The sequence below is a fragment of the Pan paniscus genome, chromosome X (genome assembly GCF_029289425.2).
Source record: "Pan paniscus chromosome X, NHGRI_mPanPan1-v2.0_pri, whole genome shotgun sequence".
In the NCBI taxonomy this organism is placed as follows: domain Eukaryota; kingdom Metazoa; phylum Chordata; class Mammalia; order Primates; family Hominidae; genus Pan; species Pan paniscus.
The window spans coordinates 12,294,096-12,313,980 of record NC_073272.2 but is presented as its reverse complement, the minus strand read 5'-3'; the positions used below and the strand labels follow the sequence as shown (position 1 = coordinate 12,313,980).

Here is a 19,885-nt window from a genome sequence, read left to right as displayed (position 1 = left end):
CTAAGCATTTAGGATAAGGGATACTCAACCTGTAGCATAAAATCAATATTTTGGGTTATGGCTGGGTGCAGTGACTCACACCTGTAATCTCAGCACTTTGGGAGGCCAAGGTGGGAGGATTGTTTGAGGCCAAGAGTTTAGAACCAACCTGGGCAACATAGCAAGACCCTGTCTCTACTAAATAATTAATTAATTAACCAACTGTGAGTGGAGGTTCTTGCCTGTAGTCCTAGCTACTCAGGAGTCTGAAGCAGGAGGATCACTAGAACCCAGAAGAAGTTGGAGATTACAGTGATCTATGATTGTACCACTGGACTCCAGCCTGAGTGACAGAGACAGAGACCCTGAACTTAAAAATATATATATATTACAACTTGGGACTGAAATATTTGTTTGTATGTTAATAGTTCATAGCATTTAAGATAATATGACATATTACAGAAATTTGACAGATTTGCTTTGAAATGCTAATTTGAAACACGTAATTTTTTTTTTTTTTTTTTTTTTTTTTTTTTGAGATGGAGTCTTGCTCTGTCACCCAGGCTGGAGTGCACTGGTGTCATCTCGGCTCACTGCAACCTCTACCTCCTGGGGTTCAAGTGATTCTCCTGTCTCAGCCTCCTGAGTGGCTGGGATCACAGGCACCCACCACCATGCCCAGCTAATTTTTGTATCTTTAGTAGAGATGGGGTTTTGCCATGTTGGCCAGCCTGGTCACGAACTCCTGACCTCAAGTGATCTGCCCGCCTTGGCCTCCCAAAGTGCTGGGATTACAGGCATGAGCGACCACGCCCAGCCTAACATGTAATTTCTTTTAGAACTGTTATTTTAAGTTGGATCTGTAAGATAGTTTAGGTTTCAAAGCAATATTGCAATGTTCAAAAAACCTTAGGTTTCAGCATTTTCTTTTTTTTTTTTTTTTTTTTTTTTGAGACAGAGTCTTGCTCTGTTGCCAGGCTGGAGTGCGGTGGCGTGATCTCGGCTCACTGCAACCTCCGCCTCCTGGGTTCAAGCGATTCTCCTGTCTCAGCCTCCCAAGTAGCTGGGATTACAAGTGTGCACCACCATGCCCAGCTAGTTTTTGTATTTTTAGTAGAGACCGGGATTTCACCAAGTTGGCCAGGATGGTCTCGATCTCCTGACCTCGTGATCTGCCCACCTTGGCCTCCCAAAGTGCTGGGATTACAGGCATGAGCCACCACGCCCGGCCTGGGTTTCAGCATATTTTTTAAGTTTAGTTTATTAGATTTATAAGAGCTACTTAAGGACTTGGGAAGGTATAACGTGTTAGGATTTTAATTTTATCCTGTTAGGCATTTGAAGTGCTTATAAAGTAAATCAAATGTGTTAAATTGATAAATGCAGTTTAAAGTGTTACAGGAGTAATCTGAACAGTGATTCCTCATAGGGGTGAGGATTGACCTGAAGAGCGGCTCGAGGGTACTTTCTAGGGTGATAGAAATGTTTTATGTCTTGATTGAGCTGTTGGTTATCAAAATCCATTAAACTGTCCCTTAAGATCTATGCATTTCCTTGCATGTAAATTTTACCGCAATTTAAAAATATGTGTGTAGGAACTTAATCAGCTAATTTATAGACAGAATTGATTGTTTAATGGAGTTGAGTCTATTCAACTTGAGTTAATCAAACATTGATTCAAGGACCCCCGAGAGTGATTATTCTTGGTTTCATAAAATTTATTAGATGTATGAATAGAATAATGAGATCATAATTTGAACTTAAAAGCTTAAGGGAAACTACGTAGTGAATTGTTGACATAGATGCAGTTCTTGAACAAAAATCTTGATGGTCTGTAAGTCTATGTCTATTCCTTCTCCTAGTTGGTTGGACTCCTGGGTAAATAGGACAGTCTTCCTAGTATGCTGCATTTAGCATGCAGCACTTGACTATTAATGAGTGAATGGAACACCTCTAGAGGCCAACTACATCATCCTTTTGTCCTCCTTGTAGCACTAGCTCATTTGCATAGATCAGCATGTCCGATAAGCTCACACCTTGAAGGGCAGAAAGGACCCTTCTTGAGAAGACTGTACACAGCACTGTGTTTTTATGACAGCAAACCTCAGTAGCCACAAATCCCTGGAGGATCAGTAATGCTAGTGCACACAAGGAGCTCCCTCCCAGCCTGAGGGCTCTGCCACCCAGGTAGGGCTAAGAGGATGGAGTTGACAAAGGGAAGTCAAAAATGGGAGAGCTGTCCATTAGGGGTGTTGCTGAGCCCTGAATAGAGATCAATCGAGGTGGGTCTTTCCTTCCCCCTTATTATAAACCTGTACCTTTCCTTTTATTCTCTAGGATACCTTCTCTATCTTTTCTGGTTTGCAAAAGAAAAAAATAGTTAGATAGTCACTTTGAATCAGGCTTGGGAAAACACTTATAAATAATAATTCCACACATGTAAGATGGCTAATCAACCTAGGTCTGAAAATGACTTAACAGGAAAACATTTTCAATATCAGTCTCTCATGATTCCCAAACACACACACACACACTCACAAACTCACCACAACTTCAAAATTAGCAACCAAAAGACATCTAAATGCTGTGATCTTTCCTTTTCTCTTCCAGATCAGATTAGCTTTGCTCTTCACTGTCCTTTTGTCAAAGCCCCTATTGTACAGCTCTCCAGTGTCCTTCCTGCCTGCCCTTCTACTGCCATTGTAACTTTTACCAGCCCCACTACCATTTCAGAAGAAAACTCCAGGAAAGCAAGTAAGCATGGATAGCTTTAAAGATCAATGCTGAAGGCCACTAAGACCAGGATACAAAGGGAGTCAATTAGAAAAAGGTGGGGGTCAAGGAAGAACTCCCCACTCCCAAGTTAAACTCCTCAATTTGCTGTTTTGTTTTAGCCAGACTCTATGGGAGCTCAGTCATGGCTAGCTCTCTGCAAATGGCCCCCAAAAGGCTTTTCACAAGGGGCAGTAAGATATAACTGGCTTCGGTATTTCTGTCTCCCCATTCCCAGATAACCAATTCAAGATGCATGCCCACTGTACCCTGCATGTTGTTGAAACAGAATTTTAATTTCCTCTGTCTTGCAAAAATGTTCTTTTGCCTCTCTTCCCTGGTGCCTTTTCTCATCTTCCTCACCCCTGGGTTTCCTACCTCTGTCTTGCCTACTCTGATCTCCAAAGACCAGTCTCTCCTTCATATTTGGCATGAAACCTTCCTCAGCTACTCACACAGTAATTGCCTCATTTCTCAAACTCTCCAGAGTCACATCATCCAATCAAAGTACTGTGTAATGTGAGCCACATATGTAATTGAAAAATTTTCAAGTAATCACATTTTTTAAGTAAAAATAATCAGGTAAAATTAATTGTACTAATACATTTTATTTGACCCCGATATATTTAAAATGTTATCATGTCAACATGTAATCAATGTAAAAATGATTAATGTATGCATTTCATATTCACAGCACATCTCAATTCAGACTAACCATATTTCAAGTGCTCAAAACCACAAGTGGCTAGTGGTGGCCATATTGGACCACACAGCTCTAGAACTTCTGTAGCCCATGGTTTAGCAGTTAATTATGTGTGCACTTGGCATGTTCGCTGCTTATTCTCTAGTGAAGTCATTCTTTCTAGCAGGCCAAGTTCTGTTTCTACCACAGGTCCTAGCATGGTGCTTTGCACATTGTGGGCACTCAACAAATCCCTAAGATTTGCTTCATAGATGATCCCTGTACACTGATAGCATCTTCCTCATTCATGGAATAACAAGAATGACCTCATCTCCTCTCACTTTCATTCCTTAGCTACTAACACTGTTGCAAAGATCTCTGGAAACCGGAAACTTTGGTCACCTATACTTTAAATGGAGAGAGAAGTAAAACTTGCTGCTGAGAAGCAAGGACTGCATAGAAGGTTTAGTTTGCTGGTAGAATCAAAATAAGCACTGAATGAAGATGTGTGTGGTTCCCAGTTTTATAAATAGGTTTTGCAAGAGGAGAGTGTTTGCTTCTTTGTTTTTGGTGCGAAACATTTCTTCTTTTAGCATGTTATCTGAAAGTATTGCTGCCAAAGGGATGATTTGCCAGAGAAAGATGGTTTCTGTCCAGTTCCTTCATATGTCAGGCATAACCTCCAATTAATCTGAATGAAAGAGTGGGTGCCCATGCAGACAATGCCAACAAATGCCCCTGTAGAGAGGACACATACAGATGCCAACCTGAAATCAGACACTGGCTACTGAAACAAAGGATTGCTTTAATTTTTGCAGAATAAACTATTTTTTTCTTCTGCTTTTCACGAAGTGGCCCTAAAGAATTCCCTCTTGTTTGTGGTCTCGAAAAAATTAGAACTATGCCAATGAGGCCTGCCTTTAAGGGTTCTATTAAACAATAAGAAGGCTTTGTTCTTGGCAATAAAATTAAAGCAAGCAGTGTTTCCATTACCTGGCAGGCTGCCCTCTCCCTTCCCACAACCCCGACCCCGATCCTGACAAACCTCAACAGACCATTCTGTTTCCCAGGTAGGAAGGTTAGATGGTAACATCTGTCAGGTTTGTTTATAGAAATATAGTTGATCTTAATGATAATGTATAAAGAGGGAGAGATGGGGGTGGAGGGGGGAGGAAAAAAAGGGGGTAGGGAGAGAGAGGGACACTTCTCCAAATAATCCTTAACTCAAGCTTTAAAAAAGTCAAGTTTACTGCAGAGGCTTCAAGTTCTCAAACCATTGTTCCAGAAAGACAATAATAATTTCACAATGAGTTGAAATGATGGAAGTTAGGAGTCACTAGATGAGGAAATATACATTTTGGTCTGACACGCTAGATGTCACGTGTTTTCTTTTTCAGGGAACTTTGCCTACCATTGCTCAAACTTAGACCCACTTACAGTCAGTTGCAAATGAATGCTTGTAGGTAGATTGTGACCCTGAAGTCAGGAATGACCAAGGCTAGTACAGAAAGCACTGTCCGATGCAAATTCTGTTTAGCCCCACAGTTAGTCACAAGTCATTGGAACTGAAAAATTGGATGACTGTGATGCCAGCTCTCTCTGTCCTCCATGAGAGCTCAAAATGGTTATATTGTAGTCTCCTCTAGTGTAAGAGCTCCTGCCTACAGCTGTCAAGGCCATACCCATATAGCACTCACAGGTCCTATCTCCCTGGCCTGGGAGCTTTTTCTGCCCCTCCCAGGACCAACTAATTCCAAAGGGAAGTTAATGCCTACCTTCCCCCAACAGCTTTCAACCAGCTCCTGATGGGAGATGTTACATAAATACTCTGCTTCTTCCCTATTAGCTGGAATGTTCTATACTGTTTCCCAGAGTTGCCCAATGGGGTTAATCTCCAGTTGCCCAAGGTGGTCTTGGTAAGTCACACTTTACTGGCTTCGTAGTTGTCCCTGTTTCACTTCCTACCCAGTACTGGTGTTTTCTGGCAACAATTTGACCATCCATTCTTGTCTCATATCCTTCTTGGGGAGGATACAACTGCCAACCATGTCTAAAATGAAATGATAGCACAAGTCTCTTTTTCTAGTCATGGCTATAGCTCACATGTTCAATTTCTCTAAACTCAAGTCTCTTTCATTGTGTTTGAATAAACGTACATATGAATCACTGGACATCAAAGATATTTAAAAATCAATCTACTCACTTCTCCTGATATTCTAGAATGACAACAACAGGGCAAGATATTTCATAGATATCACTTGTGGGTGCGTCATGAAGGCAGAACAAAGCTTAACATTTTCCAGTTGTACCTCCCAGTTAAGTTCTATCAGTGACGTAATCACGTGTATTTCACTCACTGTACAGAATACCAAAGAGCAGAAACCCAATCTTCATTTTCCAGAACTTTGCAGAAGCAGATGGCTTCTATACCTGAGTAACTGAAACCCAAAAAGGGGTCCAACTCAGTATTTTTCCAGTACATCACTTTTCAGGAATCATGGCACAACAACTAAAAGGAATGTCACTTAATGAGAAATAACATGTAAGATTGAAAGTGATTAAGGTAAAGTCATAGAGTAGAGGTTTCCTCTTTCCATTAGAAATAACTTCCCTTCCCTTAAACACGTCACCTCCATCTTTCCTGGCACTCCATTAATGGTCATCTGCTAAAAGTTATTGTTTACCCTCTGACCACAACATCAAATGCCAAACACATTTGTTGAAAATTATTTAATAGAAATCACTACTTTCCAGAAACTTTATGAAAAAGACGTGATAGAGACAAACACCCATGGCAGGTTAAGTAGATTTCTTTTCATTCAGTGTGCCCAGCCCAAACGGAAGGGTGTGAAGCATTTGTTTTATAAAGTGTGTAATTAATAAGAGAAAGGAAGGGAGGAGTTTATTGTTTTTCAATGAATTATGAGCAACCCCTTCCATTCTGCTTCTTCATTTTGGAACTGCTTCTAACAAAGTTACCATTAAACACAAAAAGAAAAGGCTGTGATATTGATGCCAAGAATATAAGATTGAAGTCAGTTGAGTGTAGCCTAGGAAAAACATTACAGAAGGAGTAACATTTGTTATAATTGTGACAGAAGTCAGCAGGACATCATGGGGAAAGTGAAAACCATACCGCAAGTATGTTGTCATTTTCAAATTGAAATTCCATTAATTCAGTACTTGTAGCTATTCATGCCTTAAAAGAAGAAAACTAATATTTATTGAGCATCTACTATGTACCAGATTGTTTACAGATATTTTCATCAAAAGTATGCAAATGAGGAAACATTCTCACAGAAATTCAAATATTTTTCATACCTGCAGTCCTCTGAATATAAAGTCCATGATTTTTCCTTTATGCCAGAGGTCAGCAAACTGTGATGCTCATGCTAAATCTGACTGTTTTTGTAAGTAAAGTTTTATTTGAACACAGCCACGTCCATTTGCATCCGTATTGTCTATGGCTGCTTTCACACTACAACGGCAGAGTTGAGAAGCTGCAGCAGAGACCGTCTGGCCCACAATGCTAAAATAATTACTATCTAGGCCTTTACAAAAAAAAAAAGTCCCCCAACTCCTGCTCTGTACCACGGAAGAATGTTCTCTACCCTTCTTCTTCCCCCATCCAAAATTGCATCAGGAGGCAGCCTTCAAGGAACCCAGTTAGGATTTAAAAGTAGCTTCAAAAATTCTGGAGTTAAGCCTCATGTTATAGCTTCCAAAGCTATTATTTTGATGATGTAGATGCATCAAAATTTTGATTCATGCTAGAAAGTCCTCAGGTAACCAGCACAGGCTGACTGGTCCTAGAACCTCTAGTTTTAATTCTCTATGGACATTCCAGATAAAAAGAGTTTGTTAGCAATACTGATCGTTCACATTTATGTAGTAATTATTACATGCCAAGCATTTGTCAAGGGCTTTTCATGTATTCACTCATTTAGTTCTCACCACAGTCTAACCCAGGGGTTCTCAATCTTGACACTAGTGGGATTTGGGGATGGACCTTTCACTGTTGTGGGGGCTGTCTTATGTGTTGTAGGATGTTTAGCAGCATCGCACCTGGTCTGCCAGGTAACAAATGTTATTTTCCTCATTATGCAGGTAGGGAACTTGAGATGTAGATAGTTGAAGTAAATGCCCAATAACATACAACTAGTAAGCAATAAAAACCTGGTGTTTCAATCCCGGGAAGACTTCCTCAAGTCCCTGAACCCCAAACCACTGCCTCCATTAGCCCTTGCTCCCTCTAAATTATTTTACCTGTTTGAAGATTTTGCTTTACTGAAAAACTAACAGCGACATCAACAACATCGTGAATGGCCATGTTCTGTATGCTACTATTGGAAGTAAAACTCCTTTATGTGAAGTTTCAAAGTTTTAGGCATTAGCAATGGCATTTTTTGCTAGGCAGTTTTATTGCCTTATTACAGTTGTATTTCATTCATAAGAAAGAATTTAATTGCTCTACTCACCACAGTGTGTTGCCATTTTTGATGGTGTCTTGCTTCCTTGTCCAGCACTCAAGCTTCATAGTCTTAGAAACCTCAAGAAAAGAGGATTTATCATGAGGTTCCTCGGAGCTATTTTTTTAGTCCCATAGCAAATTCCCGTCTGGATAATCAATATGTAGAATTGATCTCCTCTGGTCCAAATAATTTTCCACTACGTCACTATGCTAAAGCCTGGATTACATGTAGCTTCTAGTTGTATCACTATATCACTGCTATTACTTCCCACCAAAAGCACTTTATGAAAGGATTCCATTTTTAATTTTTCTGAAAAGCCTTTCTTGGAGTTTAAAAAGATTTGATCAAAAATGTTAAATATTAAATTAACACATTAAACATTAAAAATATTGTCCCGTACTCTGGTTTGTCCTCCAAAGACAGAGACCTCAGGAGCCAGGCCATTCTCTCTCTCTCTCATTCACTTGAGCCAGGTCCACAAGTATTTGACTTTGGTGTGAAAGAGTTTCAGAGTGAAGATTACATATAAACATATCAGATGAATTACGGTAATATTGTCTGCTGTTCCTCAATTCTCCTTGGCTCAGTTTTATATACAGACTGAAGTATTAGAATCCCTTTCATTGTTCCTCTGGCAGCTCTGTCTAACTTTTGCCCCAGAGTCTGGAATGTTCATCACAGCTGTCTTTGGCAATAAAACCCAAAGCACCCTCATATCATCATATTTCTTTTTGCACCTGGTCAGTGGTACACAGCGGGGTGTAGAGCCCACTTGCATACAGTTTTCTCCCTGTACCCTCATCCACAGGCCAAATATCAGCTTATATAAAGCTCTGTTTTGTTTCAGTTACTTCAGCCTTGGGCAAATTGGAATTAACTCCTCCAATGTTTTTCCTTTGGAGTGAGATGGGATGGTTATGCCACATTATGTAGTACCACTAACCCCTTCAAATTTGGATGCAGACTCAAAATTACATATTCTTAGTTATAGAGAAAAGTCCTTTTGAGTCTAAACAATAACAAGAACATCAACCTAGCATCATGTATAAAAATGTTTCAGCCTTTCTCAAGATCACCTTAATTTGTGACCTTGGAATGGAAGGTCACAGTTATTCACCGTGGCATGAAACAGCTTTTGTTTTTGCCATGAGGCCAAATCTAGGCAAACTTGTAAAGTAGACATTTGTCTTTTAAACTCCCAACTCCTTGGTAATGGTTTCAAAGATGGCAAGGTTCAGAATCTTAAACTAAAGGGTTCACAGTTTGATGGTGCAATTTCAAGAGTGCAGTAATGGTGGGCCGGGGTGAGAGAGGCACAACTCAAGGGGTCTACCATTCTTGTGGAATTCAAAGTGAATAGTAGCCTCCGGATTTGTGCAGTGCAGCAACCCTCTTCTCAACACCCAGAAATAGAATATCCTGTCTCCAACACATTGGGGTTATCCTGTCCCAAGCTTACTTCAGTGTTTCCGTCTGTGTACGAATAAGAAGTGATATATCAAGTCAGTGTGTCATTTTCACAAGAGGAATTATAAGGCTGTATTCTGAAAGTCTATGGATGGCTAACTTATTTCAATAAAGCACTGCAAAGTGAGAAAATGAGGGTTTCTAAAATGCATGCTAGATCAATTTCACCTGTGAAAACTGGCCAGATATATTTTTTCCTTCACTCATGCTCCATCCTAAGAGTTCCAAATATTTCTAAAGATTTTAAGCCCACACACGTCTGAAATCTAATGATGTTTATACTCTGCACTGAACATCTCATTTTGCAGTTGAATACAAGTCAAATTAAAAGAGCCAGGTTTTAGAAATAATACTTAAAAACCACTTACAGACTGCTAAAGAACATTTCACAGACACCTAGTCCAATTTCTAGTATATGTATGTAACTAAATCCCTTTAATGTTTATACATATATGACAAGGAAAAAATAATTGTCCTCTTTACCCCACCCATTCCTCAAAACACTGTAACACTATTACACCTTAAACTTAGCAGGGAGACTTTGGGCGTTGCTAACCAAGTGCCCTCGAGAAAATAGCTAATCCATTTATGTCATCATTAACTAATCTGGGGAATGATTACGCATAACTGCATTTCTAGAAAGGGAAGGTAAACCGTGCACCCAGTAGCAACTTACATGGGACTGCAACTGATTATTGGTGGCAGATATGAGCATTAATGAAGCCGAGTGACCCTCAATGCTGAATTCCATCTCAGGACTAGGCAGGCCAGATATGATTGTTGTGCTTCTACATTCACATCATTATTCAATTTTGTAATATCTCTTTCATCAGACTGTAAAGGATCAGAAAGTCATTGGCAGACAGAAGCAGCAATATTACCCTAGGAATAGGAGAAAGTGGGTCAGCAACTCCCTACAGGCAAGACTGATGGGGAGAAGATGCATTTCAAGACGCGAAAGAAAACTGACTCTAGATGTAGAGAAGGTATGTGCTGAGCAGATGGGTGAGGCCAAAAATGAGATGAGGTGAAAGTGACTGAGTTTCTCATACTGGTGGGCTAATGTGATATTTGCTCATGAGTGTACTTGAGGTGAGAAAAAACCATAGTATTGAGGAGCCTAGCCTGAGATCTCGGCTCACTGTAACCTCCGACTCCTGGATTCAAGCGATTCTCCTGCCTCTGCCTCCCGATTAGCTGGGATTATAGGCATGCGCCACCACACCCAGCTAATTTCTGTATTTTTAGTAGAGACGGGGTTTCATCATGTTGGCCAGGATGGTTTCAATCTCCTGACCTCGTGACCCGCCTGCCTCGGCCTCCCAAAGTGCTGGGATTACAGGCGTGAGCCACCGCGCCCGGCCAGGAAGGCCTAATTTTAAGCTGTATTTCATCCTGAGAAGTCAAGTGCCCCATTTCCAGTGTGGTCCAAAGGCAGGAGACAGTAATTACCCACCACTGGACATCATTCCTAATTATCTTCATCTCACTCTTGCCGTTAGTTTAGGGGCCAAGGAGGAGACTGATGGCACAAAAGTGGAAAGAAGAGTTTGAACTTGTTTTCTGCATCCTTAGATTGGCCCTCCTCAGAGCACTTCCATCAGCCACAATGATTTCTGAATCAAAAGATGTGAATCAGAAATGAAAGCAAAAATCATAACCAGGAGCTGCTAGCTTCCAAACCAAACCTGGGAACTAGAAACACCAGAAGATAACTGCAAGTAACCAATAAACCCTGCCATATTTGAACTAATAGAAATTAATGAGAAAGTCCAATCAAATCGTTAATTCTTTGTTTAAGTGACACATGAAACAGCAAAACTGTGGAAAACTTCTTTGTAGTAGAAAAAATTTTGAAATATAGAATAGTATTTAACTTGTTTTATTGTATCTTTTGGAATATAAGAATACTAGAGTTACAAGAATTTGGAAATTCACCAAAGTAGAAAACAAGATTCAACTTCCCTGGTTTCAAAAGGAAAGCTAAATCTGTATTCTCTGAAAGATCTAGGAAAAATACTTGGCCTAAAATGAATAGATCCTGTTCCCAAATTTCTAGGAATTTACATTTTGGGGTGATGGTGATTGTGATACCAGTTTTCTCAAAACACATTTGCCTCAACAAGGAAGATTTCAGCCCACTTTTTTGGTAAAGCAAACCTATCCATTCTGTAAATCAAATAGTCAAAATTTGGATTAAATTGAGCCCCATATTACAATGGCAACTGGGATACTTTTTCTACCATGCAGTAACTCAACTCCCAATGATTGTGAGAGTGAATGGACCCTAAACTAAATCATAATCTGTTTACAAAATCCCTTCTCAATGCAGACAACAGTACCTCAGATTTGTCAATGGCTTCATAAGTTTAGGTGTTTCTTCATATATTATTTCATGTATTCACCACAATAATTCCACATGGCTAAGAGAGCAGATATTATTCAGCTCATTTTACAAAATAGGAAAACTCACAAATGGAGATAGCCTAAGATTTTCCTAATGTCACCATGTGGGTATATTACACACCACATTTCATTTCACAGCCCATACTCTAGAATTAGCAGTGGGTTCTCACTGGACTTAGTCAAAGCCAGAAGAGCTTGAAGTGTGGAATATGTTAGTGACAACATTAAAACTTGAGGACCTCACAATGTGGTCAATTGATTCTTGACAAAGGTTCTCAGACACTTCAGTGAAAGAAAGAATAGTCTTTCAAAAAATTGTGCTGAGACAACTGGCTATCCATAAGCAAAAGAATAAAGTTAGAAGCCTACCCTCACACCATACACAAAACTGACCTCCAAATGGCTCATAGACCTAAATATAAAATATAAAACTTATAGAGGAAAACAGAACAGTAAGTCTCCATGACCTTGGGATAGGCAATGGTTTCTTAGGTACGACAACAAAAGCACAAGTAACAATAGAAAAGTAGATAAATTAACTTCTTTAAAATTTAAAAATGTTTTGTGCTTTAAAGGGTATCATAAAGAAAATGCAAAGATAACCCACAAAACAGGAGGCAATATTTGCAAATCACATATTTGATAAGGGACTTGTATTCTGAATATGTAAAGAAATAATACATTCTATTAATTAAAAGACAATGACCCAATTACAAAAGGAGCAAAAGATCCGAATAGTCATATCTCCAACATAGATACACAGATGTCCAGTAAGTTCACGAAAAAGATGGTCAACATCATTAGCCATCAGGAAAATGTAAGTCAAAACCACAATGAAATACCACTTCACACCCACTAAAAATAAAATAAAATTAAAAAGACATACAATAACAAGCATTAACAAGGATGTGGAGAAATTGGAACCCTCATGTATTTCTGATGGGAATATAAAATAATGCAGCCACTTTGAACAATAGCTTGGCAGTTCCTTAAAACATTAAACACAGTTATGTGACCCAGCAATTCCACCCCTATATCAAAGAAAAATGAATATATATGGGCACACAAAAACTTGTACATGAATGTTCATATCAATATTATTTATAGTGAACAAAAACTAGAAACATCAGTGTGCATCTATTAAAGAGATAAAAAGTGGCCTGTTCATACAATGAAATATTATTTGGCATAGAAAGGAATGAAGTACTGATAAATGCTACCACACAGATGAACCTTGAAAACATTATGCTAAGTGAAAGAAGCCAAACAAAAGATTATGTATTATTTGATTCCATTTATATGAAACGTCCAGAACAGGCAAATCCATAAAGAGACAGAAAGTAGACTAGTGGTTGCCTCGGGCTGGAGCTGGGGCAGGTAGGGAAAATGTGGAGTGACTGCACACATTATGGCTTTCTTTTCTGGGCACTGAAAATGTTCTAGGCTTAGATTGTGATGATGATTGCACATGAAATCATCTGTGAATACACAAAAAACCACAAAACTGCACATTTTAAATGGACAAATTTTATGATATGTGAAATATATTCCAATAAGGTAGTTTTAAAAAATCAATTCCTGGCCAGGTGCAGTGGCACACTCTTGTAATCCCAGCAGTTTTAAGAGGCCAAGGTAGGAGGACCACTTGAGCCCGGGAGTTTGAGACTAGCCTGGGCAACATAGCAAGACCTCATCTCTACAAAAAAAATACATTTTAAAAAATTTAGCCAGGAGTCATGGCATATGCCTGTAGTCCCAGCTACTCAGGAGACTGAAGGGGGAGGATTGCTTGAGCCTGAGAGGTCGAGGATGCAGTGAGCCGTGATGGCACCAGTGCACTCCAGCCTGAGTGATAGAGCAAGAGCAAGACCCTGTCTCAAAAAAAATCAACTCCCTTCCTCCCTCCCCCTCAAATAAAACAATCCTTAGGACATAATTTTGTGTCTACACAGTCCTTGGAAACCAATCCATTACCTGCATATTGAGTGATTACTAGTGATAACTACTTGCTCCATTACATTTTTGCCCTGTCTCTTCTTGGAAGGTCATTTTCCCTATTTATTTATTCAACAAATATTTTTTGAATGCCTATTTTGTGCCAGACATGGCACCAGGTGCTTGGGATAGATACCTTATTTAATACAACAGCTGAAGATCCCTGCCCATATGGAGCTTACATTCTATCAGATTTACCTTGTATTCTCAAGTACAACTTAGCTCTTCGGGTTTATTCTAGTAGATACTTTTCAAGTGTGGGGTCTGTCAAAGAAAAACTAGAGCTGGACAGTAGTTAAAGCTGTAAAAACAGATTTTATTCAGGACTATTGTAATAAGGGGAAAGAGACCTCAGTATAGAATGGGACTCAACTCCCAATGTCACGTGGACCAGTGGGGATTTACAGCCAAGGAGCAGGGTGATGATAAGTGGATGGAAAATTACTAAGAGGAAACATCAGGGGTAAGGGAGATTCTGGTTAAACTGACCTAAAAGGATTCTTGCTGAAGGTAGGCCAAGTTGATCAGACATCCCCTGGGGCATGGTGAAGGATGAAGAACCCAATCAGATACTGAGAGTGATCAGATATGGAGATGGAGGATTCTGGCTAAACCAACTCTGCAGGGTTCTTGCTAAAACTGGTTTACAAGAAAGTGCACAGAAGGGCCCAGGAGAAAGTTCAACACTAAAGTTTGGTCGAGCAAAGAAGCTTCGTCAGTGCTACTTTCTAGAAATTTTACTTCCTCCATCATAATGTGCTCATGTTATCAATATGGTCCCATCCTTTTCATAACTCAGTTGTAGTCAGTTATTAAATTCAGTTTGAGGTCAAAAGGAAACAGAAGAAATTTACTGAGTGTAAGTTTCAAGTAAATATGTCAATAGCTAAATTTATTTGAGAAACCTCAAGGGGAACTAGAAATGATGACATAAAAATAACAGTAAGAGAAATGAAGCCTAATGATTATCCTCCTTGAAATATTAGCCTGAGTTCCACATTTGTACTTCTCAGTCACTGCATTTTTAATTTTTCTCTTTGTTCATTAAACAAATACTTAGCAAATAACTCTGTCTGCTAAACTGATGTAGGACATAATCTCATGGTTTACTGCAAATGGCCAGTGACCATCATCTTCTCAATAAGATGTCTTGAGTAGTCTCTATGTTATGTCTGAACAATGATCAGGAATAAAATTCAAGGAATCCTGGGCCTCTGGAAACAGGACATGGTTTCTGTGAACAGCCATCAGTGGATTTTTATCTTGAACTCATGACCCTACTTCCAGTTTATCTCATTCATAGAGAATGAAATTACTCCAATTAAAGCCTTCCAAATCAAAAAGGCTAGGGACTGGGCCATGTCTCCTCCCTGAGATATGCTAGAATAATCAATGCCATTGTCATTCTTTGTAACATTGCAACTTCTCCTGTGGCTGTGTTAAAATAATAAACCTCATGCCTGCTATCTCCATCTCTCACAGCTGTGGTTTCTGGGTTTCTGTTTGTGAATAAGCATTTCAGAATTGTCATGAGATGGAGGAAATAGCATGTGCAGAGTATTTCCCAGGCCTAGTTGCCAAGAATGAGCTAATTGTAAGCCTCCCTTGCATGCAAGTCACAAAAACTTCAAATACAAGCCACTCTAATGATCCACCTATCCACATGAATGGTATGCTTTCGTTGTAGAACCTTGATCTTTCAGAAGTATACTAGGAGTATAATTTTAAATTATGTCATAAGATTAATAAACTATTGAACCATCTTTTTGTGCTTTTTATGTTTTATAGTGATTAGATACAAAATTGATGTTTGTATTTAAGAGAAATGTCAAATGTGATACAGGCTTGCTACATTGCTTACGGAAAATTTGTCTAAAAGAGATTGATAGTAATCTGTCCTCCATAAAAGAATAATATTGATTGTTTTTTTAACTTACTTTTTTTATGTTTAACAGGGCAAATTTGATACTTTTTAAAAATATAAAAGTAGGAATTGCAAATATATTTCACATGACACATCATTTTCCAACTAATTGGTAATGGCTATGTACATGTTATATTAAAGATTCTGCAGCTGAGTCTGGCTTAGTAGAAAAGACTGCTGTCATTGGATAATAATGTTTTCCAAGGATGCAAATTAGGAAGTGGCCATGTAAGTCCTATATTTGCCATCCTTGCGTAATCGGACAAAGAGTTAACATTTAAAATATCTTTTCAGAGATTACTAGAAACATCCTAGTATACATTAAAAATAGCACTTAACTGAAAAACAAAGGCCAAATTAACACTTACCATTGTACTTATCCTGTAGGTCAATGCATCACGTCAAGAAGCCAAATTGACAGAGGAGTGTGATCTTCTCATTGAGATCATTCAGCAAAGACGACAGATTATTGGAACCAAGATCAAAGAAGGGAAGGTATGATTTCTAGGGCAGAAGATTTCATGTTCTCTACCTGGAGAAAATAAATCCTAATACACTCCAGGGACTTTGGAAATGTTGAGAACCCTCTTTTTCTATACATTCTATAATTCCCTCTTAAGTCTTTAAGACTTAGTTAAAAGGCCTTTGCTTGGCAGTTTTTTCTCCATCCTTTTCTTTGTACTATGGTCTCCTGTGAAGACCTGTGATACAAGGGCTGCTCCATTGCCCAGCGCCAGGAGGTAGCATAAAGGTCTTGTCTATCATGGCCATTGTTTTCTATCTCACTTGTCTATGAGAAGGTGGGTTCTGTGGAGGCAGAGTTTATTTTGTATTCATTGTGATATCCTAGAAACTAGCATAGCATTACATAAATTAAAAATGAATCTGACTTTATTTATAGAAATTATGAAGTACTTTCCCATGTTTTTGAGGAAATGTATACAGGTATAACTTCATGGTCCCAAAACCCCTGGGGTTTCACTATATCATATACTCCTTTGTGGATATAGTAATAGTACTTCTTTTCTAATGTTTCTATGTTTTAATTTCCTATTGTTTTACAGCAAACTATATTTTTAAGATAAATTGACATACATTCTTTATAGCCGCTTTCTTATTTATTCAAAATTCATTCACAAACTGTTGGTCACTTTATAATCCATCAGTTTATTCTATTTTAAAATTAGTCATGTTTTTATTGAAATACTTATGATCCTTTTAATTTTACCCAATTCTCTGCCACATTCAGGGATAATTTTTCTTTCTTTTTTCTTCTTTTTTTTTTTTTTTTTGAGACAGTCTTTATCTGTCACCCAGGCTGGAGTGCAGTGGCACGATCATGGCTCACTGCAACTCTGCAACTGCCGCCTCCCGGGCTCAGACAATCCTCCTGCCTTAGCCTCCTGAGTAGCTGGGACTACAGGCATGGGCCACCACACCTGGCTAATTTTTATATTTTTTGTAGAGACAGGGTTTCACCATGTTGCCTAGGCTGGTCTCGAAGTCCTGGGCTCAAGCAAGTCACCTGCCTCTGCCTCTGCCTCCTAAAATGCTGGGATGACAGGCACGAGCTACTATGCCTGGCCAAGGATAATTTTTCTATGGATTTTTAAAAATAGAAGCGTTTATTTATGATCCAATAAATTCATGCATTTCTATTATTATTGTTCATAGTTGTACTTTAAAACAAAATATGTATAATTAAAACATACTAGCAAGTTTTAAGTGAAACACAGAGATAACCGTGGCTAATGTATGTGGTTTTCTGTGTTTTCCACAAAATTTAACAGGTACCTTCTAATATTGTACAATGTTTTAGATTACTCTGTCTATATAGATTACAAAATATTTATACACATAAATTATTAAAATGATCTAAAAAATAGTGAAATCAAATAGTTATTGATGCTGGTATAGTAGATTAACAGATTAACATGAAATTATTCCCTGGCCAAGGACTCACATGTGCCGAAAAGCTACTTTTCCCCACATACGAATTGTCCAATTTAGAAGAGCACTGAGTGTCCATCTGGAATCCTTACAGGATATATTTCATCTTCCATCATCATCGTGCATCATAGGTGCACATCTCTTAATTCTAGAAATATTCCAGGTTCTCAGACACATGGCCACCTGAAGTACAGTCACAATTAATTATTCATATGCATACAGAAGGTAATTTGCTATCTTTACATGGTTGCATGCAGAGATTAGCTCTCAGTACACATATTAGTTTATTTTCATTTTTAATTTTAAATTGACAAACAGTTATTTATATTTATGGAGTGCAAAGTGATGTTATAATTTATGGATGAAATATGGAATAACTAAATCAAGCTAATTAACATATCCATCATCTCAAAGCCTTTTTTTGTGGTGAGAACATTTGAAATTTACTTGCTTAGTGATTTTGAACTGTATAATACATTATTATTTATTTGCTGTTTTCACCATGCCATGCAATAGATCTCAAAGTAAAAAATAAATAAATAAATAATTTTTTTGAAAAAGCACTTCCTCTTCCTCTCTAATTGAGGTTTTGCACCTTACTCTTACTAGTTTCTTATTGCTGCAATAACAAATTACCTTAAACTTGGTGGCTTGAGACAACATAGATTTATTATCTCAGTGTGCTGAAATTCGGAAATCCAAAAATCGATCTCACTGGGTTAAACAAAATCGACAGTCAAGGTTTTGGCAGTGCTGTTTCTTTCTGGAAGCTTTAGGGGAAAATCCATTTTTTCTTGCCTTTTCTAGCTCTTACAGGTAGCCTGCATTCTTTGGCTCATGGTCTCTTTGCATCAATGTGACCTCTCTTCCCATCCTCACGTCTTCTCTGACACAGGCCTTCCTGCCTTCCTCTTATAAGGACCCTTGTGACTACATTGGGATTACCTGGATAATTCAGGGTAACATCCCCATCTCATGATCCTTAATCATGTCTGTAAAGTCCCTTTTGCCATGTGAGTAACATATTCAAAGATTCCTGAGATTAGGATGTGGGCAGCATTGAGAGCCCTTATTCAGCCTGCAAGGGCACTCCACCACAACTTCCTGGCTAGCTTGCCTTCCCTTCTCTTACTTAGCTTGGACTTCCCACCACCAGGGTTTCTCTCATGAGCTAGATCAGAGTAGTGCAGGTGTCCCCAAGTTCCAGCCATAGTGATGCATGGAGTTTATGCTTCGGTGCACTCGTTCTACCCCAAATACATGTCAGTAATAAAGACCTTAATAAAATGCAAAAGCAAAGACATATAGCTGAACCAAAAACAAGATAAACATCTCCACAGGCCAGAAATGAGACAAAACTGAAAAGCCATGACTGTGGCTGAGGATACAGGCTACTGGGATTTGGTCTGGAAGAGGCCAAAGTAGCTTTGGCTTTAGCTCCTGTGGATAAATAGTTCTTGAAGCTTTGGGGAAAGGACCTAGAAGTGCTCCAGATGGGATGGGGAATGGAAATCAGGCTCATTATTTAATGCCATGGGCTATAGAAGGCTTCATGCTTCAGTCAAAACTTATTGCCAACCTTTCCCTCATATCATAGCTTTTAGCAAAGTCACATTGTTAGCTTGAAGCCTGTGTTCACACTGTTTCTGATACCCACACAGAACAGGAGCACAGAGATAAGGATGGGATTCCTGAATAATGACCTCAAGGGCCAGGTGAAGGCAACTGGAAAACTATCAGAGCAGGGTAGGCTGAGCAAGGAGGGTGAGAGAGGAAAGAATTATAAATTACTTCCCTTTAAAACTGAAACTCTAAGTTTAATTTCAAAGTATATAAAGAAATCTTAAATTTCTAAACATACAGCCAGCAAAATCAGCAGACAACATTATCTTACCCCAGATAAAATTAATTTTATAGGAAAATAAGAAAAAGACTTTAAAAGAAGTAGTCTTAAGATGTTCAAAGAAAGAAATGAAGGAATAACTTCTCTTTCAAAAGAGCAAAAAAAGTGAAGCCACAAAAGAAGGAAATGAAATAAAAAAATAGATAGGAAAGCAACAAATTAGCAGTTTTGGAGGGAAAAATGTAGATATTGAAATTAGAAAGAAAACTCAGCTGCAGTGGAAATTTGGAAACTGAGTTTTGGTCACCACCTTGGGAATGCCATAAAAGGCATTCTTTTACGTCTGAGTGACATTAAAGTTTGACAAATGCCGACTGAGTTTGAACTCAAAAGAT

General features: G+C 38.6%; 1 protein-coding gene across 9 annotated transcripts in view; it reads left to right on the top strand.

Moving 5' to 3' along the window:
- The window catches only part of MID1 (midline 1), a 388,014-nt gene that overhangs the window by 321,831 nt on the left and 46,298 nt on the right, over positions 1 to 19,885 (top strand). For all 9 annotated transcript variants that reach the window (XM_063601877.1, XM_063601875.1, XM_063601876.1 and 6 more), the window contains exon 4: positions 16,085 to 16,192. In XM_063601877.1, coding sequence (XP_063457947.1) covers positions 16,085 to 16,192 — 108 coding nt within the window. The remainder of the gene's footprint in view (positions 1 to 16,084; positions 16,193 to 19,885) is intronic.